This window comes from Sebastes umbrosus, chromosome 18, assembly GCF_015220745.1.
Source record: "Sebastes umbrosus isolate fSebUmb1 chromosome 18, fSebUmb1.pri, whole genome shotgun sequence".
In the NCBI taxonomy this organism is placed as follows: Eukaryota; Metazoa; Chordata; class Actinopteri; order Perciformes; family Sebastidae; genus Sebastes; species Sebastes umbrosus.
In genome coordinates, this window is record NC_051286.1 from 26,404,119 (window position 1) to 26,429,790 (window position 25,672).

The 25,672-nt window shown below is 40.4% G+C and overlaps 4 protein-coding genes across 4 annotated transcripts; all 4 read right to left on the reverse strand.

Moving 5' to 3' along the window:
* Positions 1 to 1,805: 1,805 nt before the first annotated feature.
* LOC119477444 (trace amine-associated receptor 1-like) lies at positions 1,806 to 2,807 on the reverse strand. The gene has a single exon (XM_037751533.1). The coding sequence runs from the start codon at positions 2,805 to 2,807 to the stop codon at positions 1,806 to 1,808; it is 1,002 nt and encodes a 333-aa protein (XP_037607461.1).
* A 2,639-nt stretch (positions 2,808 to 5,446) lies between these two features.
* Positions 5,447 to 6,427, reverse strand: LOC119477446 (trace amine-associated receptor 1-like). Its single transcript, XM_037751534.1, has one exon. It carries the CDS (start codon positions 6,425 to 6,427, stop codon positions 5,447 to 5,449), a length of 981 nt encoding a protein of 326 aa, XP_037607462.1.
* Positions 6,428 to 13,205: 6,778 nt separating this feature from the next.
* Positions 13,206 to 19,185, reverse strand: LOC119477447 (trace amine-associated receptor 1-like). The gene is made up of 3 exons (XM_037751535.1): positions 18,870 to 19,185; positions 15,962 to 16,026; positions 13,206 to 14,231 (listed from the first exon to the last, which is right to left on the reverse strand). Exons 1-3 carry the CDS (start codon positions 19,183 to 19,185, stop codon positions 13,206 to 13,208), a joined length of 1,407 nt encoding a protein of 468 aa, XP_037607463.1.
* Positions 19,186 to 22,104: 2,919 nt separating this feature from the next.
* Positions 22,105 to 23,113, reverse strand: LOC119477448 (trace amine-associated receptor 1-like). Its single transcript, XM_037751536.1, has one exon. The coding sequence runs from the start codon at positions 23,111 to 23,113 to the stop codon at positions 22,142 to 22,144; it is 972 nt and encodes a 323-aa protein (XP_037607464.1). The 3' UTR covers positions 22,105 to 22,141.
* Between the last annotated feature and the right edge of the window lie 2,559 nt (positions 23,114 to 25,672).

Below are 25,672 nucleotides of genomic sequence, written 5' to 3' on the forward strand. Positions count from 1 at the left end.
ATTCATTTCAATTTCCCATCTACCTTTTATTTGAAGCGTATTGTTCAAATTCATGCCTAAAAATATTTGGTAAAAATGGCCTATAATTTTCTTATCCTCATTTCCTGTTTGTAATTTCATCAGGAACTCTTCAATTGGAGTGGGCACCAGAAATTTATCCCATTCCTTGTGTTTCGTTAGGAAGTCCCTTAATTGTAGATATCGGAAAAAATCGGTATTGGGAAGTTTAAATTCCTCTCTCAACTGCTGGAATGACTTAAGTCTGCCATCCTTCAGGAGTTGGTGTAGGTTAACGAGTCCCTGTTCTGGCCATTTTCTAAATCCTGTATCTAAACTGGAGGGAACAAAATCCTTTATGAATCCAATATTGGTTAGTGCTGAAATTGCTTTGGGCAATCCAAATGCTAGTTTGATTTTTCTCCAGATTGTTAGTGTGACTTTAGTCCATTCGCCCATTTGAGTTTCTCGTAAGGGGACATCTAAGAAAGGCAAGATCTGTAGGGGCCACGCACAAAGGCTTTTTTCTATGTTAAGCCAACGTGTATGTGTACAATCCTGGGTCCATATTGTCAAAGGTTTTAACTGTGCAGCCCAGAAGTAATATCTTAGGTTTGGAAGTTTGAGCCCTCCCTTTGGTTTAGATAGCTGCAATGTTTTTAGTCTGATTCTTGGCCGCTTTCCTTGCCATATGAATTTTGAAATTAACCTGTCCAATTTATCAAATGTGGGTTTAGGAATATCAATAGGCAACATCTGAAATGGATAGAGAAGCTTAGGCAGCACATTCATTCGTACACTCTCAATTCGAATTTATAGCTTTGATACAATACCTTGAAAAATATTGATATTAAATACCATTTTAAATACCACGGGGAATAATTGAAATCGAGGGCATTCAATTTTAGATTTTACTAAAAGATAACTATAACAAGGCCAAGTTAAATGCATTAATCTGGTGCACTTTGAGAGCAAAATTAAGAGGCTTGATTTATGAAGAACTTTGTGCTCTTGTAAACAACTTTGTGCTCTTAGAAATTATTTAATCATAAACACAGTGGTTGTATAGATATGAATGGTGATTACGAGGATAAAAATAAGTCCCATAAAAGCATGGTGAACGACACAGGGTGCCGTAAAGCTCACTGTCAGAGCCGCGAGCCACCTTCACCCCAGAGCTCAACGATAAAGCACGTAAACATGTTCTAGTAGAAACCCAAAGTAGAAGCATGAACCTGAATATAAGCATAACAGGTCCTCGTTAAACAACTAAAACACAGCCATAAATCTTTGATCCATGTTGTTCATAACTGGACCTTTAATGTTATTAACTTTGTCTGTAGGCTACAACACAACAAAATAGGAAATAACAATAAACAATTTGTACATACCAATAAATAAATTGTGAAATAAACAGTTTATTAATTTGTTTATTTCACTGATAGTTATGTTATGTAGCAAAAATATAATCAGCCTTAACCAACCCCTAAGTTAAATGCATTATTTGCCCCGGCATTTGACCTCTGTGCCCTCAAAAATTGACAATACCAAAGGCTAAGTGGCCATGCCCCTAAAGTGATGAAATTCCAGGCCTAGTTTCTGCTGAAGATATATCCATATGGAACTTATAATTCCTTCTTAGCATACTATGTTACAGTACAAAGTGGTGACTTTAAAAATTGTTTATTTTGTGTTATCAGTGCATGGTATTGTGATGCTTAAGAATCTGCATTTCAGTGACAAAGTGTTGGTCTGTTGTTCCACCCTAATGAGCATGTACATATGTATTCTAGAGAGCCATAATTTAATCAAAACAGTTTTGAGTTAGCAAAATCACCTTGAAATATTGCTCCAGAAATGATCATTCTGAAAGCTGATCTGAACCAGCTGTAAAAGAAAGCATAAATAAGTGGATTCAGCATTGAATTTGACAGTGTAAGCCAGTTGAGTGTTTCAATCACTGAAACCGGTGGGGAATTATAAGATAAAGGCTGAAAGACAAGGAGAAGAAAGTAAGGAGTCAAACATAAAAGAAAAACTCCCATAACAATAGCCAGAGTTTTGGTGGCTTTTCTCTCCATCTTACTGACGGTTGCTCCAGACTTTGTGCTCTGACAGGTTGCGTTCTGGATGCTGTTCACCTGTTTCTTAGCAACAAGGAAAATCTTCAGGTAGATACAGAGCATTATGATCGCTGGTAGGTAAAATGAAAGAACTGGTCCCATAGTGTTTGCCATTATAATATCAACTGAGCACATATCTTCACATGTTCCTTGGCTGAATCCTGCAATTGTGATGCAAATTCCAATTAGAACAGAAATCCCCCAACTCACCAGGATCATGATCACAGTAACGTGAACATTGATTTTAGTTGTATAGGTCAGAGGCTGACACACAGCATAATATCTGTCTATGGAAATACAACATAAATTCAGAATAGAAGATGTGCACAGTGTTACATCGAAGCTGTCTCGTATTTTACATATTACATGTTCATGATGCAGACATGAGGTTACAGTGAATGCCATGCTGGAAGGAAAAACTAAAACTCCAACAAGCAGGTCGGCCACAGCCAGAGAGAAAATAAGGTAGTTGGTAGGGATGTGGAGCTGTTTGAAGTACATGATGGAGATTATTACAAGAAGGTTTCCACATATTGTGGCGACAGATAATAAGCCAAGGAAAATATATACTAATACACATATAATGGAGGGGTTGCTTGTAAATACATAACTTGTATTATCTGATTCATAGCAGGGATGTATGTTATTAACAGTGTAAGTCCTGTTGACAGTCACTTCTGGTTCCATGATTTCTGCAAAAATAATCTGTGGTATTTATTTAATATTTAAACATTTATTAGCCCAGCATTGATGTACAACTACAGGAACAACAATCTTCTAAAGAAAACAAGACATTTATGATTTTTAGTTCATTTGAGCTTTCCAATTTTTGTCCCTTACCTAGTAACACCTCAATATAATCCATGCAAGGACAGTGTTATGTGTTCTTAGTCAGTATGCCACTGCACAGAGGTTTTGGACGTGGTTCAGTATTTATAACCCCCTATGTCATTACCTAACTGAACACGAGATGTGGTCATCCAATCAGATGTGGGTACCTACATCCTGTTTGCATGAGATACAAAGATAAAAAATGACGAGTAATGTTACACGAACTGTGTGTTTGTGTGTGTGAGTATTTTAATGACCATTCTCATGTGTTTGTATCGCTACTCTCTCTGTTGTCTGCCCTTTGACCAGCTTGTATTGGGGAGAATCTGCTGATTTCTGGATGGTTGGTAACCAATAACAACACAAATGACGATCTGTGACCGAGTCATCTTCCCCCCGGGCCTCTCCGAGCCTAAATGGTATAAGTTTTCCAATGATTTGAAAATGGCCAGAGTAGTTCCACTTTATAATAAGGACAGTAAAACTGAGGTTGGAAACTACCGCCCTGTGTCTATCCTTGGATCTATTTCCACGGTATTTGAGAGATCAGTTTTCAACCACCTTAGTAGAGTACTGCCTTCTGAACACAGACTATTTTATGAACTTTAGTGTGGGTTCAGAAAGGCCCATTCCACTGATACCCGTCTTATTTACCTTTATGATCAGGTGGGGATGGAAAGTGAAAGAGGTAACGGTAACACTTCATTCTACAGGTCCGCACAATTCATGGTAATTACGTGATAATTAGCAAGTAACCTATTTGTCAGCTGCATCTCTTCTAGAGATTCGATGTCTTGCCTATTTTGTTTTCGACATGTCGAAGGTGCAACATTTAGACTACTTACAGAAATCTTTTGTTTTAGCTTTTGTAGCCGATCGGTACGTTGCGCCTATACTTTACGATAATAACACGGAGGCTCCGCAGTCTGCATCAAGACGGCCTCCAACCTTGTCATCAACAGTGCATGACCGCTTCACTGCTTCCGTTCCACCGCTTCACAGTAAACTCCCCGGACACATACACTGGAACACTGCTTACTAGAGGGAACCAGTAACCTTCACTAAGAGGCAACTCAACAAGCTGCAGCTTCATGATAAATACTAACGTTACAGCCTTTAGTCTTGCAGCCCGTTTAATAACGAGGTTCGGTAACTATCTCCAAAGTGTTTATTGCGCTTGTTCATATTGCAATGATGATGAAAATACGATTTATCGGTCAGCACTAATATGTGCACTGTACCAGGAAATGAACTTCATCAGCAGTAAATTCTCCCAGGCTCTCGCACTTGGTGGCGGAGGCTAGTCATCTGTAATAGCTACAGTACGAGAATGTCTTAGTTTGCCTTGATGTTTCTATTAAAGTTTAAGGTCTCTAAGCCCACATACATGTTTCATCAAATAATAAAGAATATATGAAAATGCTCGAAGCATTAAAGCTACAGTTGGTATCTTTAATGAAAATAACTTTCTGTCATATTGACAGTGGTACCTGAGACAGATAATCTGTGAAATAATCAGGTTCCTTGCCTCCTTTTAGTGCTCCTAATGGTATTTTCAACATTCCACCGTGCCCGAAGGAAAACAACTTATCAGACCCGAGGAGTCTCTAACGCAGTGTCAATCACTGCTCGTGAATTTCTGTCAAACTGTCAAACTAGGAAGAGCTCATTAAATATGAATCAAGATTATGTTGCTGTAATGGCTATTTCTCACCTCAAATGTGTTCAGAAACATATTTTAGTAAACTAGAAAATGAGAGTTTGTGACCCGGCCGCAATGTTGAAAACACTTGAGCCAAAACCAAACGCCGCCCACCGACTTGAGCAAACGTTCTAATTTTACAGCTATATGGTACACTAAAATATGTTTCTGACAAAGTGAGGAATAGGCATTACAGTAACAGAATCTTGATTCTGTAAAATGAAAGATTTGCTCAGGGCGGTGCTTGGTTTTGGCTCGAATCTTTTGAACATGGTGGCCGGATCACAAACTTTCATGTTACAGTTCACTAAAATATGTTTATGAAAACATTCAAGGTGAGAAATAGACTTTACAGTACCAGAATCTTGATTCATATTTGATCAGCACTGCTTAGTTTACAGTTTGATCGGAGTTCAAAAACTTCACAAGCAATGATTGAAATTGTTAGAGACTCCTCAGCTCTAGAGACTCTGATTGGTTGTTTTTCTTTGAGAGCGGTGGAGCCTTGCAAATTCCATTAGGAGCACTAGGAGGAAGAGGGCTACTACTGTCAGGATATAGTGACAGTTTGAGCAAATATGACAGAAAGTTATTTTTATTTTTATTTTGCCTTTTTTTATTGATTTATCCCTAGCATACCATGTAACAATACACAGTGATGATTTTACTTTTTTTTATTGTGTTATCAGTGCATGGTATTGTGATGCTTAAGACTCTACATTTCATAGGGACAATATTAATCTATTGTTCCACCCTAATGAGCATGTATATATTTTAGCTAGCCATGAAATAATCAAAACAATTTTGAATTAGCAAAATTACCTTGAAGTATTTTTCCCGAAATGATCATTCTGAAAGCTGATCTGAACCAGCTGTAAAAGAAAGCATAAATAAATGGATTCAGCATTGAATTTGACAGTGTAAGCCAGATGAGTGTTTCAATCACTGGAACCGGTGGGGGATTATAAGATAAAGGGTGAAAGACAATGCAAAGAAAGTAAGGAGTCAAACATAAAAGAAAAACTCCCATAACAATAGCCAGAGTTTTGCTGGCTTTTCTTTCCATCTTACTGACGGTTGCTCCAGACTTTGTGCTCTGACAGGTTGTGTTCTGGATGCTGTTCACCTGTTTCTTAGCAACAAGGAAAATCTTCAGGTAGATACAGAGCATCATGATTGCTGGGAGGTAAAATGAGAGAACCAGTCCCATAGTGTTTGCAGTATATGCACCTAGAACATTGTCTGAGCACATTTCTTCACATGCTCCTTGGCTGAATCTTACAATTATGATGCAAATTCCAATTAGAACAGATACCCCCCAACTCACCAGGATCATGATCACAGTAACGTGAACATTGATTTTAATTCTATAGATCAGAGGCTGACACACAGCATAATATCTGTCTATGGAAATACAACATAAATGTAGAATAGAAGATGTGCACAGTGTTACATCAAAGCTTTCTCTTATTTTACATATTATATGTTCATGATGCAGACATGTGGTTAGAGTGAATGCCATGCCAAAAGGACAAACTAAAACTCCTACAAGCAGGTCGGCCACAGCCAGAGAGAAAATAAGGTAGTTAGTAGGTGTGTGGAGCTGTTTGAAGTACATGATGGAGATTATTACAAGAAGGTTTCCACATATTGTGGAAACAGATAATAAGCCAAGAAAAATATACAGTAATACACATATTGCAGATGGGTTGCTTGTAAATACATAACTATCTGATTCATAGCAGGGATGAATGTTATTAACAGTGTAAGTCATGTTGACAGTCACTTCTGGTTCCATGTTTTTAGATTTCTGCTATAATAATCTGTCATATGTATTTAATATTTAAACATGTATTTACAACTACAGCAACAACAATCTTCTAAAGAAAACAAGACATTGATGACTTTCAGTTGATTTGAGCTTTTTGAGTGTTTTCCCTCACCTCAATATAATCCATGCAAGGACAGCGTTATGTGTTCTTAGTCAGTGTGCCACTGCACAGAGGTTTTGGACGTGGTTCAGTATTTATAACCCCCTATGTCATTACCTAACTGAACACAAAATTTGGTCATCCAATCAGATGTGGGTACCTACATCCTGTTTGAATGAGATACAACGATACAAAATGTTACATAAAGTGTGTGTGTGTGTGTGTGTGTGTGTGTGTGTGTGTGTGTGTGTGTGCGTGTGTGCGTGTGTGCGTGTGTGCGTGTGTGCGTGTGTGTGAGATTTTTTTATTGACCATTCTCATGTGTTCGTATCTCTTCTCTCTCTGTTGCCCTTTGACCAGCTTGTATTGGGGAGAACCTGCTGATTTCTGGATGGTTGGATACCAATAACAACACAAATGACGACCTGTGATCGAGTCACCTTCATCCCGGGCCTCTCCAAGCCTAAATGTTAGATTTCCAAATGATTTGAAAATGGCCAGAGTAGTTCCACTCTGGGTCCGAAATTAACACATTTGCCAAGCAATAAAAATGGGTGGATTTTCCGTTTGGTGATTAAATCTCAGGATGCTAACCGCCACATATTACACAAACACAGAAAGGTGTTATGCCTTCTTCGGCCTCAACCTCAGCTCCAGCACCGGCCTGCTGTCTTCCAGCCGGATTGCCGTCTGGGGGCTGGTTTCCCTGTAGCGAGGCTTGGGATTCGGAGAAGGAAATCTAGGCTGCCCAGTGTCTCAGCTAAATCCTGGCCTGCTCCTGTGTCAGGGGTCCAGCCGAACCCTTCTCCATGGATGAAGGGGTCCGGTCGACCCCTGCTCCAAGCATCCTGTCGGCGGTCCGGTCGACCCCTGCTCCACGTCTCCTGTCGGGAGTCCGGCCGACACCTGCTCCACGTCTCCTGTCAGGGGTCGGGACAACCCTTGCTACTCCAGTTGGGCCGCAACCACCTGCGTTTCCGGTTAGGCCGTAACCACCTGCTGTTCCAGTTGGGTCGCAACCATAACCTGTTCCGGTTGGGCCTCAACCACCTGCCGTTCCGGTTGGGCCGCAACCATCACCTGCTGTTCCGGTTGGGCCGCAACCATCCCCTGCTGTTCCGGTCGGGACGCAACCATAACCTGCTTTTCCAGTTGGGTCGCAACCACCTGCTGTTCCGGTTGGGCCGCCACCATCATCCGCTCTTATGGTTGGGTCGCAACCATGACCCGCTGTTCTGGTTGGGCTGCAACCATCGCCCGCTGTTCCAGTTGGGTCGCAACCATCACCAACTGTTCCGGTTGGGCCACAACAATCACCCGCTGTTCCGGTTGGGCCGCAACCATCACCCGCTTTTCCGGCTGGACCGTTGCCATCACCTGTTCCAGCTGGATCGCCGTCTTTGCAGCCACGCCCTGTTCCCCCTGGGTTTCAGCCCAAAGACCCTGTCCCTGTCCCTGTTGGGCCGCAGCACCAAGACCCTTTCCTTTTCACTGCTGGGCCGCAGCCCCAAGTTCCCGAGTTTCCCTGCTCTGTTTCTGCTCTGCCCCCGGGCCGTCCGCCCGAGTTTCCCGGCTCTAACTCTGCCCTGCCCTATGGGCCGTCCGCCCGGGAACCTCGGTGCCCGCTTGTCCCACTTGTTTGCCTTGTCTCCCGTTATACTCATCACTCCTGCCATGTTTCTAGTGTTCCTCCTGCCCGTGTATCTTGTGTCTTCTGGTTTGTAGTTTGGTTTTGTTCTCAGTTTGGTATTCAGTGTGTTTCGTTTGTACTTCGTTGTTTCCTTGGATCTGGACTTGTTTTTGTCAACTTTGTTTTATAGCATCAGCTTTGGATATTAAAAACTTGTCTTTCATTGAATTCACCTGCCTGTTTTGGTCTCTCTGCATTTGGGTCCACCTTTAAAACAACAACCTTGACTGAAGGAAAACAACCAGTCAGACCCGAGGAGTCTCTAACACAGTGTCAATCACTGCTTGTGAATTTCTGTCAAACTGTCCAACTAAGAAGAGCTCATTCAAAATGAATCAAGACTATGTTGCTGTAATGGCTATTTCTCACCTCAAATGTGTTCAGAAACATATTTTAGTATACTAGAAAATGAGAGTTTGTGACCCGGCCGCCATGTTGAAAACACTTGAGCCAAAACCAAACACCACCCACCGACTCGAGCAAACCTTCTCATTTTACAGCTAAATGGTACGCTAAAATATGTTTCTGAAAACGTGATGAATAGGCATTACAGTAACAGAATCTTGATTCTGTAAAATGAGATTTGCTCAGGGCGGTGCTTGGTTTTGGCTCGACTCTTTTCAACATGGTGGCCGAGTCACAAACTTTCATGTTACAGTACACTAAAATATGTTCATGAAAACATTCAAAGCGAGAAATATACATTACAGTACCAGAATCTTGATTCATATTTGATCAGCACTTTTATGAAGTGCATAACAGCAATCCAGACAGCCTTATGGTTGAAGGCCTAGAAACCATCAAAAAGAACATTCAAGGTGGTTATCGACTAAAATTATTACTGCAGAGAGAAACTTTTTACATCCACCAAATGAAGTATCACAATATATCCAGGACTTAACAAAGAAATTGATTTTAGTTTGTTTTTGTAGTGGCTCTTATGCATGTGGTCTGGTACTGTTGCCATAAATGATTATATATTATTACTTATTTACTTTTTTCTGTCTTGTTATCTATATATTTATGTTTTCTAAGGTTGTTATATATTTTTTCATATCGTTGCCAAACTTTTCCAACTTCATCACCTTCTCTGTCTGTGGCATTCAGACCCTAAACCCATTTGTTCCTACTGAACATATATCCATATGTAACCATTGATTTATCCCTAGCACATATAACAATACACTGTGATGATTTTATTTTATTTTTTTTATTGTGTTATCAGTGCATGGTATTGTGATGCTTAAGACTCTACATTTCAGAGGGAAAATATCATTCTATTGTTCCATCCTCAATGGACATGTATACATTTTAGCAAGCCATAAAATAATCAAAACAATTTTGAGTTAGCAAAATTACCTTGAAGTATTTTTCCCGAAATGATCATTCTGAAAGCTGATCTGAACCAGCTGTAAAAGAAAGCATAAATAAATGGATTCAGCATTGAATTTGACAGTGCAAGCCAGTTGAGTGTTTCAATCACCGGAACCGGTGGGGGATTATAAGATAAAGGCTGAAAGACAATGTAAAGAAAGTAAGGAGTCAAACATAAAAGAAAAACTCCCATAACAATAGCCAGAGTTTTGGTGGCTTTTCTCTCCTTCTTACTGATGGTTGCTCCAGACTTTGTGCTCTGACAAGTTGTGTTCTGGATGCTGTTCACCTGTTTCTTAGCAACAATGAAAATCTTCAGGTAGATACAGAGCATTATGATTGCTGGGAGGTAAAATGAGAGAACAGGTCCCATAGTGTTTGCTATTATAACATCCACTGAGCACATATCTTCACATGTTCCTTCACTTAAATTAAGTGTCTCACCACTTAGCGCCCTTAGTTCCCTTGAGAGGTCACATAGTTTCAAGAATTAAGGAATAATTTCACCGTTGTGTTTATTATTCTTCATCTTTTGATCATTGTTGGCTACATCAATATTTGTAAAATAATGTTCTTAACTATCTGTATCTATGATCTCACAATGAAGAGGCATTTTCCCCTTTAGACATTATTTTGAGTAATGCGACCAGAAATCGCTTGTTTTCTAAAAAAAAAAAGAAAGCTAAATACATATCGGCCAATCCCTGAACACATCGGCTATCGGTCTGATGATGATTAACCTCTGGAGGCAACGGCCAACGGATATCCTCTTTTGTGCGCCAGCCATTGCTTACAGTTCGATTAGCAACTTGAGACATGAGAATGGAGTTGGAGTTGAGAGACGACGTTTACGACCGAGTTGTTTCACAAGTAGCCAGTTTACACTCTGATAACATTTAATTTTTTAGCTAATAAAAACTTGAATCTTCGCCAGAGATTAGACGATTGGTTCTGAGATTGCATTTCTGCCAATGCCTTCCGTCTCCTCTGCTCTCCACACGGACTGTTTACCTGCATGCAACCAAAGTCCACTCAAAAGTGGTTGGTCAATACTACTTGTACTACAAACAGAAACCAGAACGCATTGGATAACAAAATCTTCCCGTTGCCTGCAAATTCTGCATTCATATGTAGATATCTCTTTATAGAGATGAGCTTTACATGTAAAATCCAGTGGGCTTCTTCCGGGTCTGAGAAGTGAAGCCAATGCATAAGTGGCCTAAACTTGCATTCTTTCAAGTTTGTATTACAAACTTAGTTTTGTATTACAAGTGTAAAACATATTTGTATTACAAACCATCGGAGATGTCTTTATTCACCCACTTCTAATGCGTTTAGCCTTGGCCAGGAGGTACTTTGCTGTAAACCTGGCGGATTGGAATCGCAGCTTGATGTCTCTGAAGTAGCTGATGATCAGGCCCTGGATGTGATATGGGATGTGGTAGTGGTCCATAGCAACTTGGATCAAACTGTGGGGAATGGACCCATACGTGTAAGCACAGTGAAGCCATACAAACTTTGAGGTTGCCTTTCTTCTCCTTTGCTTCTTGTATTTCTAATAGCCAGCAGGGGGCGACTCCTCCGGCTGCTAAAAAAAAGTCCAATTGAATAGAAGTCCATGAGAAAATGACCCTACTTCTCACTTGATTTATTACCTTAGTAATCGTTAGTAGTAGAACGATTGACTATGAAATCTTTGCAAAACAGTTTTTGTAGGATGAATTCTTTCACTGCTTTCTCGATTTGCCGCTGCCATTGCACTTGTACATCCTACCCAATCATTACTACGTATGTGCAACTCTCAAAAGAGATGAGAAGAAAGCGAGATGGCTCACTTGTTAGTATTAGCTAAGTTCCATCACCAGCTCCGGGAAAAACTATATTGTTTAATTCAGAATGTTAAGACTTTTAAAAACAAGTTTTAATGTCTTCTGGATGTCTTAGGTATATTATATGAATATATATGGTGACTTATATGTACATCACATATGCATAGCTTATATGTGTGAGATACACATGGACATATTGAACATTTCACCGTTTTAAACGTACATTCCCAATGTGTCCCAGTTTATTTCCTGTTGCAGTGTATGCTCATATCATATATCTCATCAGACTGCATCCAGAAAATGTTAAAATTTGTTTTGAAAAGTCTTAATAACAGTCAGAAAAAAACAGTTTTTCGGGAGCTAATGATGGAGCTAACGAGTGAGCCATCTTGCTTCCTACTCATCTCTGTTGAGAATTGCATATGGGCAATGCAGCTTGTGACCAGGCCTGCAAGTTGAGAGCCAAAAACTTGATCAGTTAGTCAGTGGGCAAGGTTTTTGATTGACATTTTGGGCAAAAGTAACAAAAATTACATGCTGTAAAGCATAAATGTAATTTGGATGTTGTGAATGACGAATGGTCGACAGTTGATTGTAAGTGCAACACTGTTTCAGATAAAATCAAGTTAATTAAATCAATTGACAATTCATCACTCTATTTTTCAATTCACATACATTTCCATTATTAATTCATTAGCATTTTCATCATTTCCTTTTTCTTAAATCATTTTTGTTACTCCCACCCTTGAGGCCACTTTCATTAAATGATGAATGTCATTTTTATATTGTGAATGATGAAAATGAATATAAGAAGGGGAAAATGATGAAACATGGCTCTGTTTTCATCATATCATGATTGTCTTAATCAAATCGGCTTTATATTAATCAGATCACTTGATAATTTATCGCTTGATTTTTCATTATACATTCGATAATAATAATATACATTTCGATTCACGTGCATTTTCATCACATCCATTTATTATCAATTAATTTTTGTTAGTTCCTCCCCTCATACTGTGGTATAATGTCTATACATTGACATGTTAATGCACTTTATTTTGTAGCCTAACTTTGTCTTTAATTTAATGTCTATCGTATAACATCATCATTATATATATATTTTTCTTTACCCTCCTTCCACCCACCCCCACCTTTCCTTTTAAAAGTGTTACGCAGTAACATTTACTCATTGTAAATTTGCACTGACCTACTTTTATCTAAGTACATTTCTACTAGGGCTGTCAAAGTTAAAGTGATAATAACATGTTAACTCAAACTTGTTTTAACGCCACTAATTTCTGGTTGCTTTCTTGCTTGTTTCTCTGCTATAGCAAGGGCCTTCCTTTTAATTGTGAAGTAATGTTCAAAGACTAAAAATATTGTTCAGGAGTATCACACTTCTGCATTCAACGTATGGAAGCAGTGTCTGCAGAAATATAATGAATACTGTTCATTGAATACAAACTAAATGAGACACAATGAGATATACAGATCCTACATTTATTTACAGACATTCACAATGACATTACATATTATTTAAACTTCTTAATCTGCGAGTTGTACAAACAGATAATGGATGCCTAGTACAGAGGCAATTTTGGTGTAAATATATATACATATATATATATGTATATATATATATATGACATGCAGTGGAAAAAGAGTGGAGAAGATAACCTTCATGGTCAAACTACATCATTAGTGACAGCATTATATGATAATGATTCAATAGAGCTTATAATTAGTAAAATCACCTTGAAATATTTTGCCAGAAATTATCATTTTGAAAGCTGTTCGAAACCAGGTGTAAAAGAGACCATAGACAAATGGATTAAGCATTGAATTTGACCATCCAAGCCCCTTAAGCATTTCAATCACAGGAGGTGGTATTGCATTATTATTGAAAATGTGAAAGGAGATACAAAGAAAGAAAGGAGTCCAACAGATTAGAAATATTCCCATCACAATAGCCAGAGTTTTAGTGGCTTTTCTCTCCATTTTACTGATAGTTGCTCCAGACTTTTTGTTTTGACAGGTTGTGTTCTGGATGCTGCGTGCCTGTCTCTGCGCCACCATAAAAATCTTTAGGTAGATGGAGAACATTACGATAGCTGGGAGGTAATACGCAAAAATTGCAACCATAAATGCAGTCGGCCTTATTGTGTGTTGAAAAAAACGACACCTGTTAGATTGGCCTTGGTTCATTCCCAAAATTGTGCTTCCAATTCCAAATAGTGCAGAAACAGTCCAGCTCACCAGGATCATGTTGACAATAGTACGAACATTTATTTTACTTCTGTACCTCAGAGGCTGACACACTGCGTAATATCTGTCAACAGAAATACAACATAAATTCAAATTAGAACACATGCACAGAAACATGTCCAAGGTGCCTCGTACCTTACAGAGTAAGTCGAGATAACAACATGAGCATACAGCCAGTGTAACACTAAAAGGTAAAACTAAAACCCCAACAAGCAGGTCAGCCACAGCCAGAGAGAGGATCAGATAGTTTGTAGGAGTGTGGAGCTGTTGGAAGTAAATGATGGAGATTATTACAAGAAGGCTTCCACACATTATGAAAACTGATAAACAGCCGATGAAAACAGTTGACAAACTTGAAGTTGTAACTGCTGTCATGCCAGATACATTTGCTGATTCATTACAGAAATCATCAGACCTGTTGATAAAGGATTTAAGTTCCATGCATAAATGATCATTAATACTGAGATAATATTTGCAACAAAATGCCTTTAATCAAGAAAATATAACACAACAGTATCAGGTTTCTGTATAAAGAGATTTTTAAGTGAATGTTAGTGTTCGGTATGTTTCACACCATGCCTATTAATCCTAGTTAGTGCATCTATACCGATAGGCTCCTTGGTCTCTGTGCCACTGAGCAGTATTCTGAGAATAGATTTATGTTTGTCTGAGCTCATTAGCATATCAGGTTCAGGGGAGTGGCATTTAATGTAGATCCAAATGTTGAGTAGTCATACAACTCCTTGTGTATGTGCGTTCCTGTGTTTAGAGAAAAGCAAATACACACAGTAGTTGCCATCCAATCACACAACTATCCACTTCAGCCAGGGCCATGAAGCAGCATTAAAGGGGAACTATGCCCATTTTCAAAATTCATAAGCTAATGTGCTATAAGTCAAACTTGTTATGTAGGGTATAAAGTTGTTATAGATGACACTGAAAGCACCCAGGGGAATGTTCTGAGTATATGGGTACATTTTTTCTTACACAATTGAGAACTCTATGGTAGAATAAAGCTCATTTGGGTATAAAAATGAAAACCAACATTCTGTGGCTCTACAAAATCAATCTCCCATTCATTGTCTACGGAGCAGCTCAAGACTTTATCCCATATGGCATCACAAGTTTGAGACTTTGTTCTCTGGTTTCTGACTTTGAGAGAGAGGAGCTTATGTTCACAAATATTGATTGAAATTTCCTAGGTCATGGAAATAACATATTATTGGAATTCTTAATTTGGGTCGTGTTCCCCATTAAGATCTTTCCTTTAAATATGTGCTTTTCCACCTGTTATGAATTTATTATTTCCCAAAATTACAGATGACATTGGTAGCAGAACATATCGTCACTTTTTGCAAACTCTATGTGATATAAATTACATTTTAAATGGATTACATTTAGTAGTTTGGCAATTGAAACTTCCAGTGCTACAGATGGCCTGTCCGTCATTGGCTGTAGCCAATGGGTTGCGCCGTCAGTTTTAGTGCAAGGCTAATTGTGATGATGCTTCCGGCGACGCTGCTTCCCGTGACGCCCCCCATCAAATAAAATGTAGGCTATTTGTCTTCCTAAATATTAATGTTGATTATTATTATTATTATTATTATTTATTTATATTCTCATTATATTATTATTTGTATTATTATTATTCTGTGTTATATCATTAAAAAAGCATGTGAATAGAATATATATTTATGAGTTTTAAATTTGACTTTCAGACTTTAATTAGGTATCACAAACATACTTGCTAACTTTGAGACCTAAAAAAAAGAGAGGATTTCTAAAACTAATTGGAGGGTCTGGGGGTCCGTCCCCAGAAAAATTTGAGTTTCAGAGACTTTGTTTCCTGCATTCTGGTGACTTTAAAAGAGTGAAAATAACAAAATAATAACTTCACTGCAACTGCATTTTATGTTAAACTTTTAATTTAACCTTTAACTCCCAGGGAAGAAAACTGAATAATTGACCCCTCTGGTGTGAACTTCAATGTTGTCAAAGTGTCAGACTGTTGGATATGTGGAGGGAGTGAGTTCCAGAGCCTGGGAGCAGTGCAGCTGAATGCCCTAGCACTCATGGGTGCTAAGATGTGAGGTGGGGTTGGTCAGAAGACCAGCTGAGGATGAGTGCAGGGAATGGGCTTCTCTCACTCACTGAAGGTCCTTTCAGACACAACGTGACAACGCCACCACTGACCTCTGAAACACATTGTTTCTAACGGCTTGCACAGCGCTGCGACGGCTTTTCACTGCACTGAACAAAGCTGAACTCTGGCCCCTGCTCGCTGTGGAGAGCGCAGCTTAAACATGAGCTCAAACTGAGCTGTGTCGCGAGCACAGACTGCTCTCTTCCCCTGAGAAAAGACAGTTGGTGAAGCTCTGTTGCCGTCCGGGTGGCAACAGTAGGGACTTAACACACTGTTCAGTTCCAGAAACAGGTAAAGATAACGAAAAGGAAAAAAAAAGTGTGAAAATTTGACATAAATTGGGAGAAATACGGGAGAATTGTGACTCCGGGAGGAAACCGAGAGAAAGCAATGAAAAACGGGAGTCTCCCGGGAAAAACTGGAGGGTTGTGTGTGGCTGCTTGCTCGATGCTAAGTTGCTTTCACTGGAAGTCCGAGAGTGGAATATCCCTCTTGTAAATTTGTAACCACGGCGATAACATGGTGTTCACCGTGTGTCCTCGGGAGAAATTAATGCTTTCAAGAGGAAGAAACTCTAAATTTCCGCCATGGGTAATACCAAGGAAGAGAGCCTCCATTTTCCTGACTTGACACAGTGAACGCCATGTTGGTGAAAGTTTATGAAGATGATACTCTGATGACCCGTTCCTGTGAAGGCAGCATATGGAGCAGCGCTACAGAAAGCTGACAGAAACACGGAAGTAAAGATGATACACCGTCTCATCTAGTTGTATTGGTGTAAACTGGCAGGTTTTCTAATGTTGCAGACCACATTCTTTTGCAAGTAGTTGCAACTTTCAACTCATGAATCTTTGGTGTAGTTCAAACGCCCCCCAAGAACACCTCAACGCCCCCCTTACAAAAATATTTCTTCCAGCGCCCCCCGATGTCCTCTGAACGCCCCCTGGGGGGTGGTACCACCCCCGTTGAGAAACACTGGTTTAGGGTAAGAATATCAGGGAAAGCCAACTAGAGGCAGTGTAGGACAGGTCATGCTTTTGCCATGGTAGGAAAAATGACATTGTGACTGGAAAGGTCTGATTTTGCATAATAATTAGCCATGTGCTTCTGTTCTGGATAATGGGCTCAGGACATTTTTTGGCACCACCTAGCATTACTACAAAAGATAAACGAGTATTTCATTAGTTAACTGCATTTTTCTCTTTCAGGATTATAGGTTACGTTACAAAAAAAAAACAGATCATAACTATCACATACTATTTTCCCAATGCGTGGAAGCCGGTCCTGGATGTTACTACATCATAGTGTGAGGTAGTGTTAGTAGCTCTGTCCTGCTCTTTATTGGAATCAGGAAAGTTTATACTTCAGCAACCCCGACCAAACTTGTTATGCAATATGGCATTACATTCAGTATCTTTTGATGAAAGGGTTAACTCTAGAGTTATCAGTTACCCCCAAATTTCAGTAATTAAACTGGTCTAAGTCTAATGAACATAATCCATAAAATGATGGGCACAATTTATACATTAAGACCCAGATGTTTAAGTTAATTTTTCCTTTAAGATTTTAGCTTCTATAGTGGAACAGCACAGTAGTCAGGCAGATTGGTGGCAAACATTTTGAAAGACAAATAAATCAAAAAATCAACTCTCTGTTGCATGTGCAAACTGTGTGAAATGGTTTAGTTGTATTACTGAAAATAAATATGTTGTCTTAAAATCCAACTATCTTAACTTACAGTATATTTAGTTTGGCTTTCACAATTTGTTTAAAGTCTGATGCAATGCTATTATGCAAACTGACACCTCTCTCATTAGAGGTGTGAATGACTGTTGAGTTTTTGGTCCCTGAGCTGCTCTGGTGATGCTGAGAGCTCTTTCCCCCAAGGTATGTTGTATAAGCAAACTATCTTCATTGTCACTAGGCAATTATGTAATGTTTATATTTTTCCAACAAAGTTACAAGGTGGAAAAAACAAGAACAGATGAGTAACAACAACAATGACATGACAAGGTGACTGCAAACATTATTGTACAAGAGTCAGGGGCATGTCAGGCACGTTAAGGAGAGTAGTTGTAGGCAGCTTGGGTTTTCATCAGTAACCAAAAGTTTCAATGCCAAGCATGTTTCACAATAAAAAAAATAAGCATCAAAATATTTTCTGAGTTAACTTCCATGCCTCGCCTTTCTTCTCAGGCAAACCTTGCGTGCTGAAAGCAGACAGCCTGGCCTCCTTCCACAACACTTCCCTAGTCATTCTGCTTTGTTACCTATTGTACCACTTTGCGGTGGTGCTAGAGGGAAAGTCAGGGGATCACCAAAATCATCAGGATTCATAGTCTGAGAAGCATGAATATCTGTGCCAAATGTTGTACCCATCAATCTAGTAGATGCTGAGAAATTTCACATGATACGTGAATATTTTGGCCTGATGGTGGCACTAGAAGAAAAATTGAGTATCAATATGGCTTAACCACTTCAATGAATCGCCACATGGTGGAGGGGTTTGTGTGCTCCAGTGACCCCGGGAGTTGTGTTGTCGGGGGCATTGGCTCCTGGTAGGATCTCCCAAGTCAGTGTGGTCCCAGGGAAAGGGCCAGACTGAGAGCGATTCACAGACCCTTTATGAATCAGACCCAAAAGAGTTGTGGAACTGCACCTGCAAAAGGGAGACCAGGGCCCCCTTCTGGACATGGGAGGGGAGCGTCTGAGGACCTGGCCTTGGGACATGGGGCCCGGCTGGGCACAGCCCGAAAGTTCAACATGGAGCCGCCACCCTGTTGGCCCACCACCAGCAGGGATAGGCATTGGGGTCAGTTGCGATGTGAGCCGGCCGGCAGGCGAAGGCAGGTACCTAGGTGTGTTGATCACCAGCACTGCAGACTGACTCTAGGTACTTGGAATGTCACCTCTCTGTTGGGGAAGGAACTAGAGCTGGTGCGGGAGTTGGAGCGGTATCAACTAGATATAGTTGGGCTCACGTCCACGCATAGCTCTGGTTCTGGAACCAAATTCTTGGAGAGGGGCTGTACTCTTGTCTTTTCCGGAGCTGCCCAGGGTGAGAAGGGCCAGGCGGGTGTGAGGATACTCAAGAGCCCCTGGCTGAGCATCACTGTGTTGGAGTTCTCCCCAGAGAATGAGAGGGTCACCTCTTTGCAACTGCGAGTCGCTGAGAGGAAGTATCTGACTGTTGTTTGTGCTTATGCACAAAGGGTCTCCACTCCCACCTCCGGAAGATTTTTTTGTGCATCCCGGGGGAGGCTGGGGACATGGAGTCTTCATCTTCAAAGCCTCCATTGTGGAAGCGGCTGCTCGGAGTTGTGGTTGGAAAGTTGTCGGTGCCTGCCTTGTCGGCAACCCTAGAAGTCCAAGTTAAGTCTCAAGTCTTGGGTGACAAGTCCAAGTCAAGTCTCATATGGTTGTAATAAACATTCTGTCATCTGCTGCATGCCATCCCATGCATGCCATTTAAAGAATATACTGTATTATCACTCCTTTATCTAACATACAGTATCAATATACTGGAATTTATAGCTTTTTTTTTTTTTAACTTGATTTTTATTGCAGTTACAGCAACTTACACAATCATAATAACAATCTATATCACTGTATTTTCATTTTGATAGCTGTCTCATAGTTTTAACACAAAATCTTACAGCTTAAAACAAGGGGGAAAGAGAGAACACAAAAAAGACAATCCGAATAATTGAAATAAAATAAAGTAAAGTAAATAAATGCATAAATTTAAATGATGATAACTGTGGTAAGGGGTCGGAGGTAAGGGAGGGGGAGTGTGTTGTATGGGTGTGTGGTGTATGAGTGCGTGCACGTGCCCAGAGAGGTGACCTGGGTCAGGAAGACAAAGACACAAGCATGATCCAGGATATACAAGAACACTCAGATCACCGCACTAGTACAATCCTGGCAGGGCTCCACCTTTTAACAAATGTGTCTTTTTGGAGTCTTAGGGAATAGGTTATTTGTTCCATGTGGTAGATTTCCCATACCTTCTCGATCCATAAATTGTATGTTGGGGGCTCAGGTTTTAACCACATAATTGTGATACATTTAATTGCTGCTGTAAGCAATATTTGTAAGAGATATTTTTTGGCTCTTCCATTAATGCCTTCTGGTATTGCTCCCAGCAGTGCCATTTTTGGATATTTGGTGAAATTTTGGTCGAATACATCTTCGAGTGCCCGAAATACCTCTTCCCAAAATGTTTTTAATTTGGGGCATGTCCAAAATATGTGATTATGGTTGCCAATATGTATACCACAATTTCTCCAACATTTATTCGAATGTTTAGGGCCCATTTTAGCCACTATTTCTGGTGTACGAAAGAATCTTGAAATTACTTTCCATTTGAATTCCCTCCAGCTATTAGAGTTGGTCACTAGATGTGCTTCGGTGCATATTTCTTCCCACATGTCCTGTGGTATGTCTGTATTCATTTCAATTTCCCATCTACCTTTTATTTGAAGCGTATTGTTCAAATTCATGCCTAAAAATATTTGGTAAAAATGGCCTATAATTTTCTTATCCTCATTTCCTGTTTGTAATTTCATCAGGAACTCTTCAATTGGAGTGGGCACCAGAAATTTATCCCATTCCTTGTGTTTCGTTAGGAAGTCCCTTAATTGTAGATATCGGAAAAAATCGGTATTGGGAAGTTTAAATTCCTCTCTCAACTGCTGGAATGACTTAAGTCTGCCATCCTTCAGGAGTTGGTGTAGGTTAACGAGTCCCTGTTCTGGCCATTTTCTAAATCCTGTATCTAAACTGGAGGGAACAAAATCCTTTATGAATCCAATATTGGTTAGTGCTGAAATTGCTTTGGGCAATCCAAATGCTAGTTTGATTTTTCTCCAGATTGTTAGTGTGACTTTAGTCCATTCGCCCATTTGAGTTTCTCGTAAGGGGACATCTAAGAAAGGCAAGATCTGTAGGGGCCACGCACAAAGGCTTTTTTCTATGTTAAGCCAACGTGTATGTGTACAATCCTGGGTCCATATTGTCAAAGGTTTTAACTGTGCAGCCCAGAAGTAATATCTTAGGTTTGGAAGTTTGAGCCCTCCCTTTGGTTTAGATAGCTGCAATGTTTTTAGTCTGATTCTTGGCCGCTTTCCTTGCCATATGAATTTTGAAATTAACCTGTCCAATTTATCAAATGTGGGTTTAGGAATATCAATAGGCAACATCTGAAATGGATAGAGAAGCTTAGGCAGCACATTCATTCGTACACTCTCAATTCGAATTTATAGCTTTGATACAATACCTTGAAAAATATTGATATTAAATACCATTTTAAATACCACGGGGAATAATTGAAATCGAGGGCATTCAATTTTAGATTTTACTAAAAGATAACTATAACAAGGCCAAGTTAAATGCATTAATCTGGTGCACTTTGAGAGCAAAATTAAGAGGCTTGATCTATGAAGAACTTTGTGCTCTTGTAAACAACTTTGTGCTCTAGTAAATTATTTAATCATAAACACAGTGGTTGTATAGATATGAATGGTGATTACGAGGATAAAAATAAGTCCCATAAAAGCATGGTGAACGACACAGGGTGTCGTAAAGCTCACCGTCAGAACCGCGAGCCACCTTCACCCCAGAGCTCAATGATAAAGCACGTAAACATGTTCTAGTAGAAACCCAAAGTAGAAGCATGAACCTGAATATAAGCATAACAGGTCCTCGTTAAACAACTAAAACACAGCCATAAATCTTTGATCCATGTTGTTCATAACTGGACCTTTAATGTTATTAACTTTGTCTGTAGGCTACAACACAACAAAATAGGAAATAACAATAAACAATTTGTACATACCAATAAATAAATTGTGAAATAAACAGTTTATTTATTTGTTTATTTCACTGATAGTTATGTTATGTAGCAAAAATATAATCAGCCTTAACCAACCCCTAAGTTAAATGCATTATTTGCCCCGGCATTTGACCTCTGTGCCCTCAAAAATTGACAATACCAAAGGCTAAGTGGCCATGCCCCTAAAGTGATGAAATTCCAGGCCTAGTTTCTGCTGAAGATATATCCATATGGAACTTATAATTCCTTCTTAGCATACTATGTTACAGTACAAAGTGGTGACTTTAAAAATTGTTTATTTTGTGTTATCAGTGCATGGTATTGTGATGCTTAAGAATCTGCATTTCAGTGACAAAGTGTTGGTCTGTTGTTCCACCCTAATGAGCATGTACATATGTATTCTAGAGAGCCATAATTTAATCAAAACAGTTTTGAGTTAGCAAAATCACCTTGAAATATTGCTCCAGAAATGATCATTCTGAAAGCTGATCTGAACCAGCTGTAAAAGAAAGCATAAATAAGTGGATTCAGCATTGAATTTGACAGTGTAAGCCAGTTGAGTGTTTCCATCACCGGAATCGGTGGAGGATTATAAGATAAAGGCTGAAAGACAAGGAGAAGAAAGTAAGGAGTCAAACATAAAAGAAAAACTCCCATAACAATAGCCAGAGTTTTGGTGGCTTTTCTTTCCATCTTACTGGCGGTTGCTCCAGACTTTGTGCTCTGACAAGTTGTGTTCTGGATGCTGTTCACCTGTTTCTTAGCAACAAGGAAAATCTTCAGGTAGATACAGAGCATTATGATCGCCGGGAGGTAAAATGAGAGAACAGGTCCCATAGTGTTTGCTATTATAACATCAACTGAGCAAATATCTTCACATGTTCCTTGGGTGAATCCTGCAATTGTGATGCAAATTCCAATTAGAACAGAAATCCCCCAACTCACCAGGATCATGATCACAGTAACCTGAAAATTAATTTTAGTTCTATATGTCAGAGGCTGACACACAGCATAATATCTGTCTATGGAAATACAACATAAATGCAGAATAGAAGATGTGCACAGTGTTATATCAAAGCTGTCTTTTACTTTACATATTACATGTTCATGATGCAGACATGTGGTTACAGTGAATGCCATGCTGAAAGGACAAACTAAAACTCCTACAAGCAGGTCGGCCACAGCCAGAGAGAAAATAAGGTAGTTAGTAGGTGTGTGGAGCTGTTTGAAGTACATGATGGAGATTATTACAAGAAGGTTTCCACATATTGTTGCAAAAGATAATAAGCCAAGAAAAATATACACTAATACACATATTGCAGATGGGTTGCTTGTAAATACATAACTATCTGATTCATAGCAGGGATGAATGTTATTAACAGTGTAAGTCATGTTGACAGTCACTTCTGGTTCCATGTTTTTTGATTTCTGCTATAATAATCTGTCATATGTATTTAATATTTAAACATGTATTTACAACTACAGCAACAACAATCTTCTAAAGAAAACAAGACATTGATGATTTTCAGTTGATTTGAGCTTTTTGAGTGTTTTCCCTCACCTCAATATAATCCATGCAAGGACAGTGTTATGTGTTCTTAGTCAGTGTGCCACTGCACAGAGGTTATTGACGTGGTTCAGTATTTATAACCCCTTATGTCATTACCTAACTGAACACAACATTTGGTCATCCAATCAGATGTGGGTACCTACATCCTGTTTGAACGAGATACAACGATACAAAATGTTACATAAACTGTGTGTGTGTGTGTGTGTGTGTGTGTGTGTGTGTGAGATTTTTTTATTGCCCATTCTCATGTGTTCGTATCTCTTCTCTCTCTGTTGCCCTTTGACCAGCTTGTATTGGAGAGAACCTGCTGATTTCTGGATGGTTGGATACCAATAACAACACAAATGACGACCTGTGATCGAATCACCTTCATCCCGGGCCTCTCCAAGCCTAAATGGTAGATTTCCAAATGATTTGAAAATGGCCAGAGTAGTTCCACTCTGGGTCCGAAATTAACACATTTGCCAGGCTATAAAAACGGGTAGATTTTTCGTTTGGTGATTAAATCTCAGGAGGCTAACCGCCACATATTACACAAACGCAGAAAGGTGTTATGCCTTCTTCGGCCCTAGCCTCAACCTCAGTTCCAGCCCCGGCCTGCTGTCTTCCAGCCGGATTGCCGTCTGGGGGCTGGTTTCCCTGGAGCGAGGCGTGTGATTTTCGGAGAAAGAAATCTAGGCTGCCCAGTGTCTCAGCTAAATCCAGGCCTGCTCCTGTGTCAGGGGTCCAGCCGAACCCTTCTCTATGGATGAAGGGGTCCGGTCGACCCCTGCTCCAAGCATCCTGTCGGGGGTCCGGTTGACCCCTGCTCCACGCATCCTGTCGAGGGTTCGGTCGACCCCTGCTCCACATCTCCTGTCGGGGGTCCGGCCAACACCGGCTCCACATCTCTTGTCAGGGGTCGGGACAACCTTTGCTACTCCAGTTGGGCCGCAACCACCTGTGTTTCCGGTTGGGCAGTAACCACTTGCTGTTCCAGTTGGGTCTTAACCATAACCTGTTCCAGTTGGGCCGCAACCACCTACCGTTCCGGTTGGGCCGCAACCATCACCTGCTGTTCCGGTTGGGACGCAACCATAACCTACTCTTATGGTTGGGCCGCAACCATCACCCGCTGTTCCGGTTGGGCCGCAACAATCACCCACTGTTCCAGTTAGGCCGCAACCATCACCCGCTGTTCCGATTGGGCCGTAACCAACACCTGCTTTCCCAGCTGGTTCGCCGCCTCCGCAGCCTTCACCTGTTCCGCCTTGGTTTCAGCCACGCCCTGTTCTGCCTGGGTTTCAGCCCAAAGACCCTGTCCCTTTTACTGCTGGGCCGCAGTCCCAAGACCCTGTCCCTGTCCCTGTTGGGCCGCAGCACCAAGACCCTTTCCTTTTCACTACTGGGCCGCAGCCCCAAGTTCCCGAGTTTCCCTGCTCTGTTTCTGCTCTGTCTCCGGGCAGTCCACCCGGTGCTCTGCCCCCGGGCCGTCTGCCCGAGTTTCCCGGCTCTGGCTCTGCCCTGCCCTATGGGCCGTCCGCCCGGGATCCTCGGTGCCCGCTTGTCCCACTTGTTTGCCTTGTCTCCCGTTATACTCGTCACTCCTGCCATGTTTCTAGTGTTCCTCCTGCCCGTGTATCTTGTGTCTTCTGGTTTGTAGTTTGGTTTGGTTCTCAGTTTGGTTTTTGGTGTGTTTCGTTTGTACTTTGTTGTTTCCTTGGATCTGGACTCGTTTTTGTCAACTTTGTTTTATAGCATCAGCTTTGGATATTAAAAACTTGTCTTTCATTGAATTCACCTGCCTGTTTTGGTCTCTCTGCATTTGGGTCCACCTTTAAAACAACAACCTTGACTGAAGGAAAACAACCAGTCAGACCCGAGGAGTCTCTAACGCAGTGTCAATCACTGCTTGTGAATTTCTGTCAAACTGTCAAACTAAGAAGAGCTCATTAAAAATGAATCAAGATTATGTTGCTGTAATGGCTATTTCTCACCTCAAATGTGTTCAGAAACATATTTTAGTATACTAGAAAATGAGAGTTTGTGACCCGGCAGCCATGTTGAAAACACTTGAGCCAAAACCAAACGCCGCCCACCGACTTGAGCAAACTTTTTCATTTTACAGCTAAATGCTACGCTAAAATATGTTTCTGAAAACGTGATGAATAGGCATTACAGTAACAGAATCTTGATTCTGTAAAATGAGATTTGCTCAGGGCGGTGCTTGGTTTTGGCTCGACTCTTTTCAACATGGTGTCCGGGTCACAAACTCTCATTTTACAGTACACTAAAATGTTTTTATGAAAACATTCAAAGCGAGAAATAGACATTACAGTACCAGAATCTTGATTCATATTTGATCAGCACTGCTTAGTTTACAGTTTGATCGGAGTTCAGAA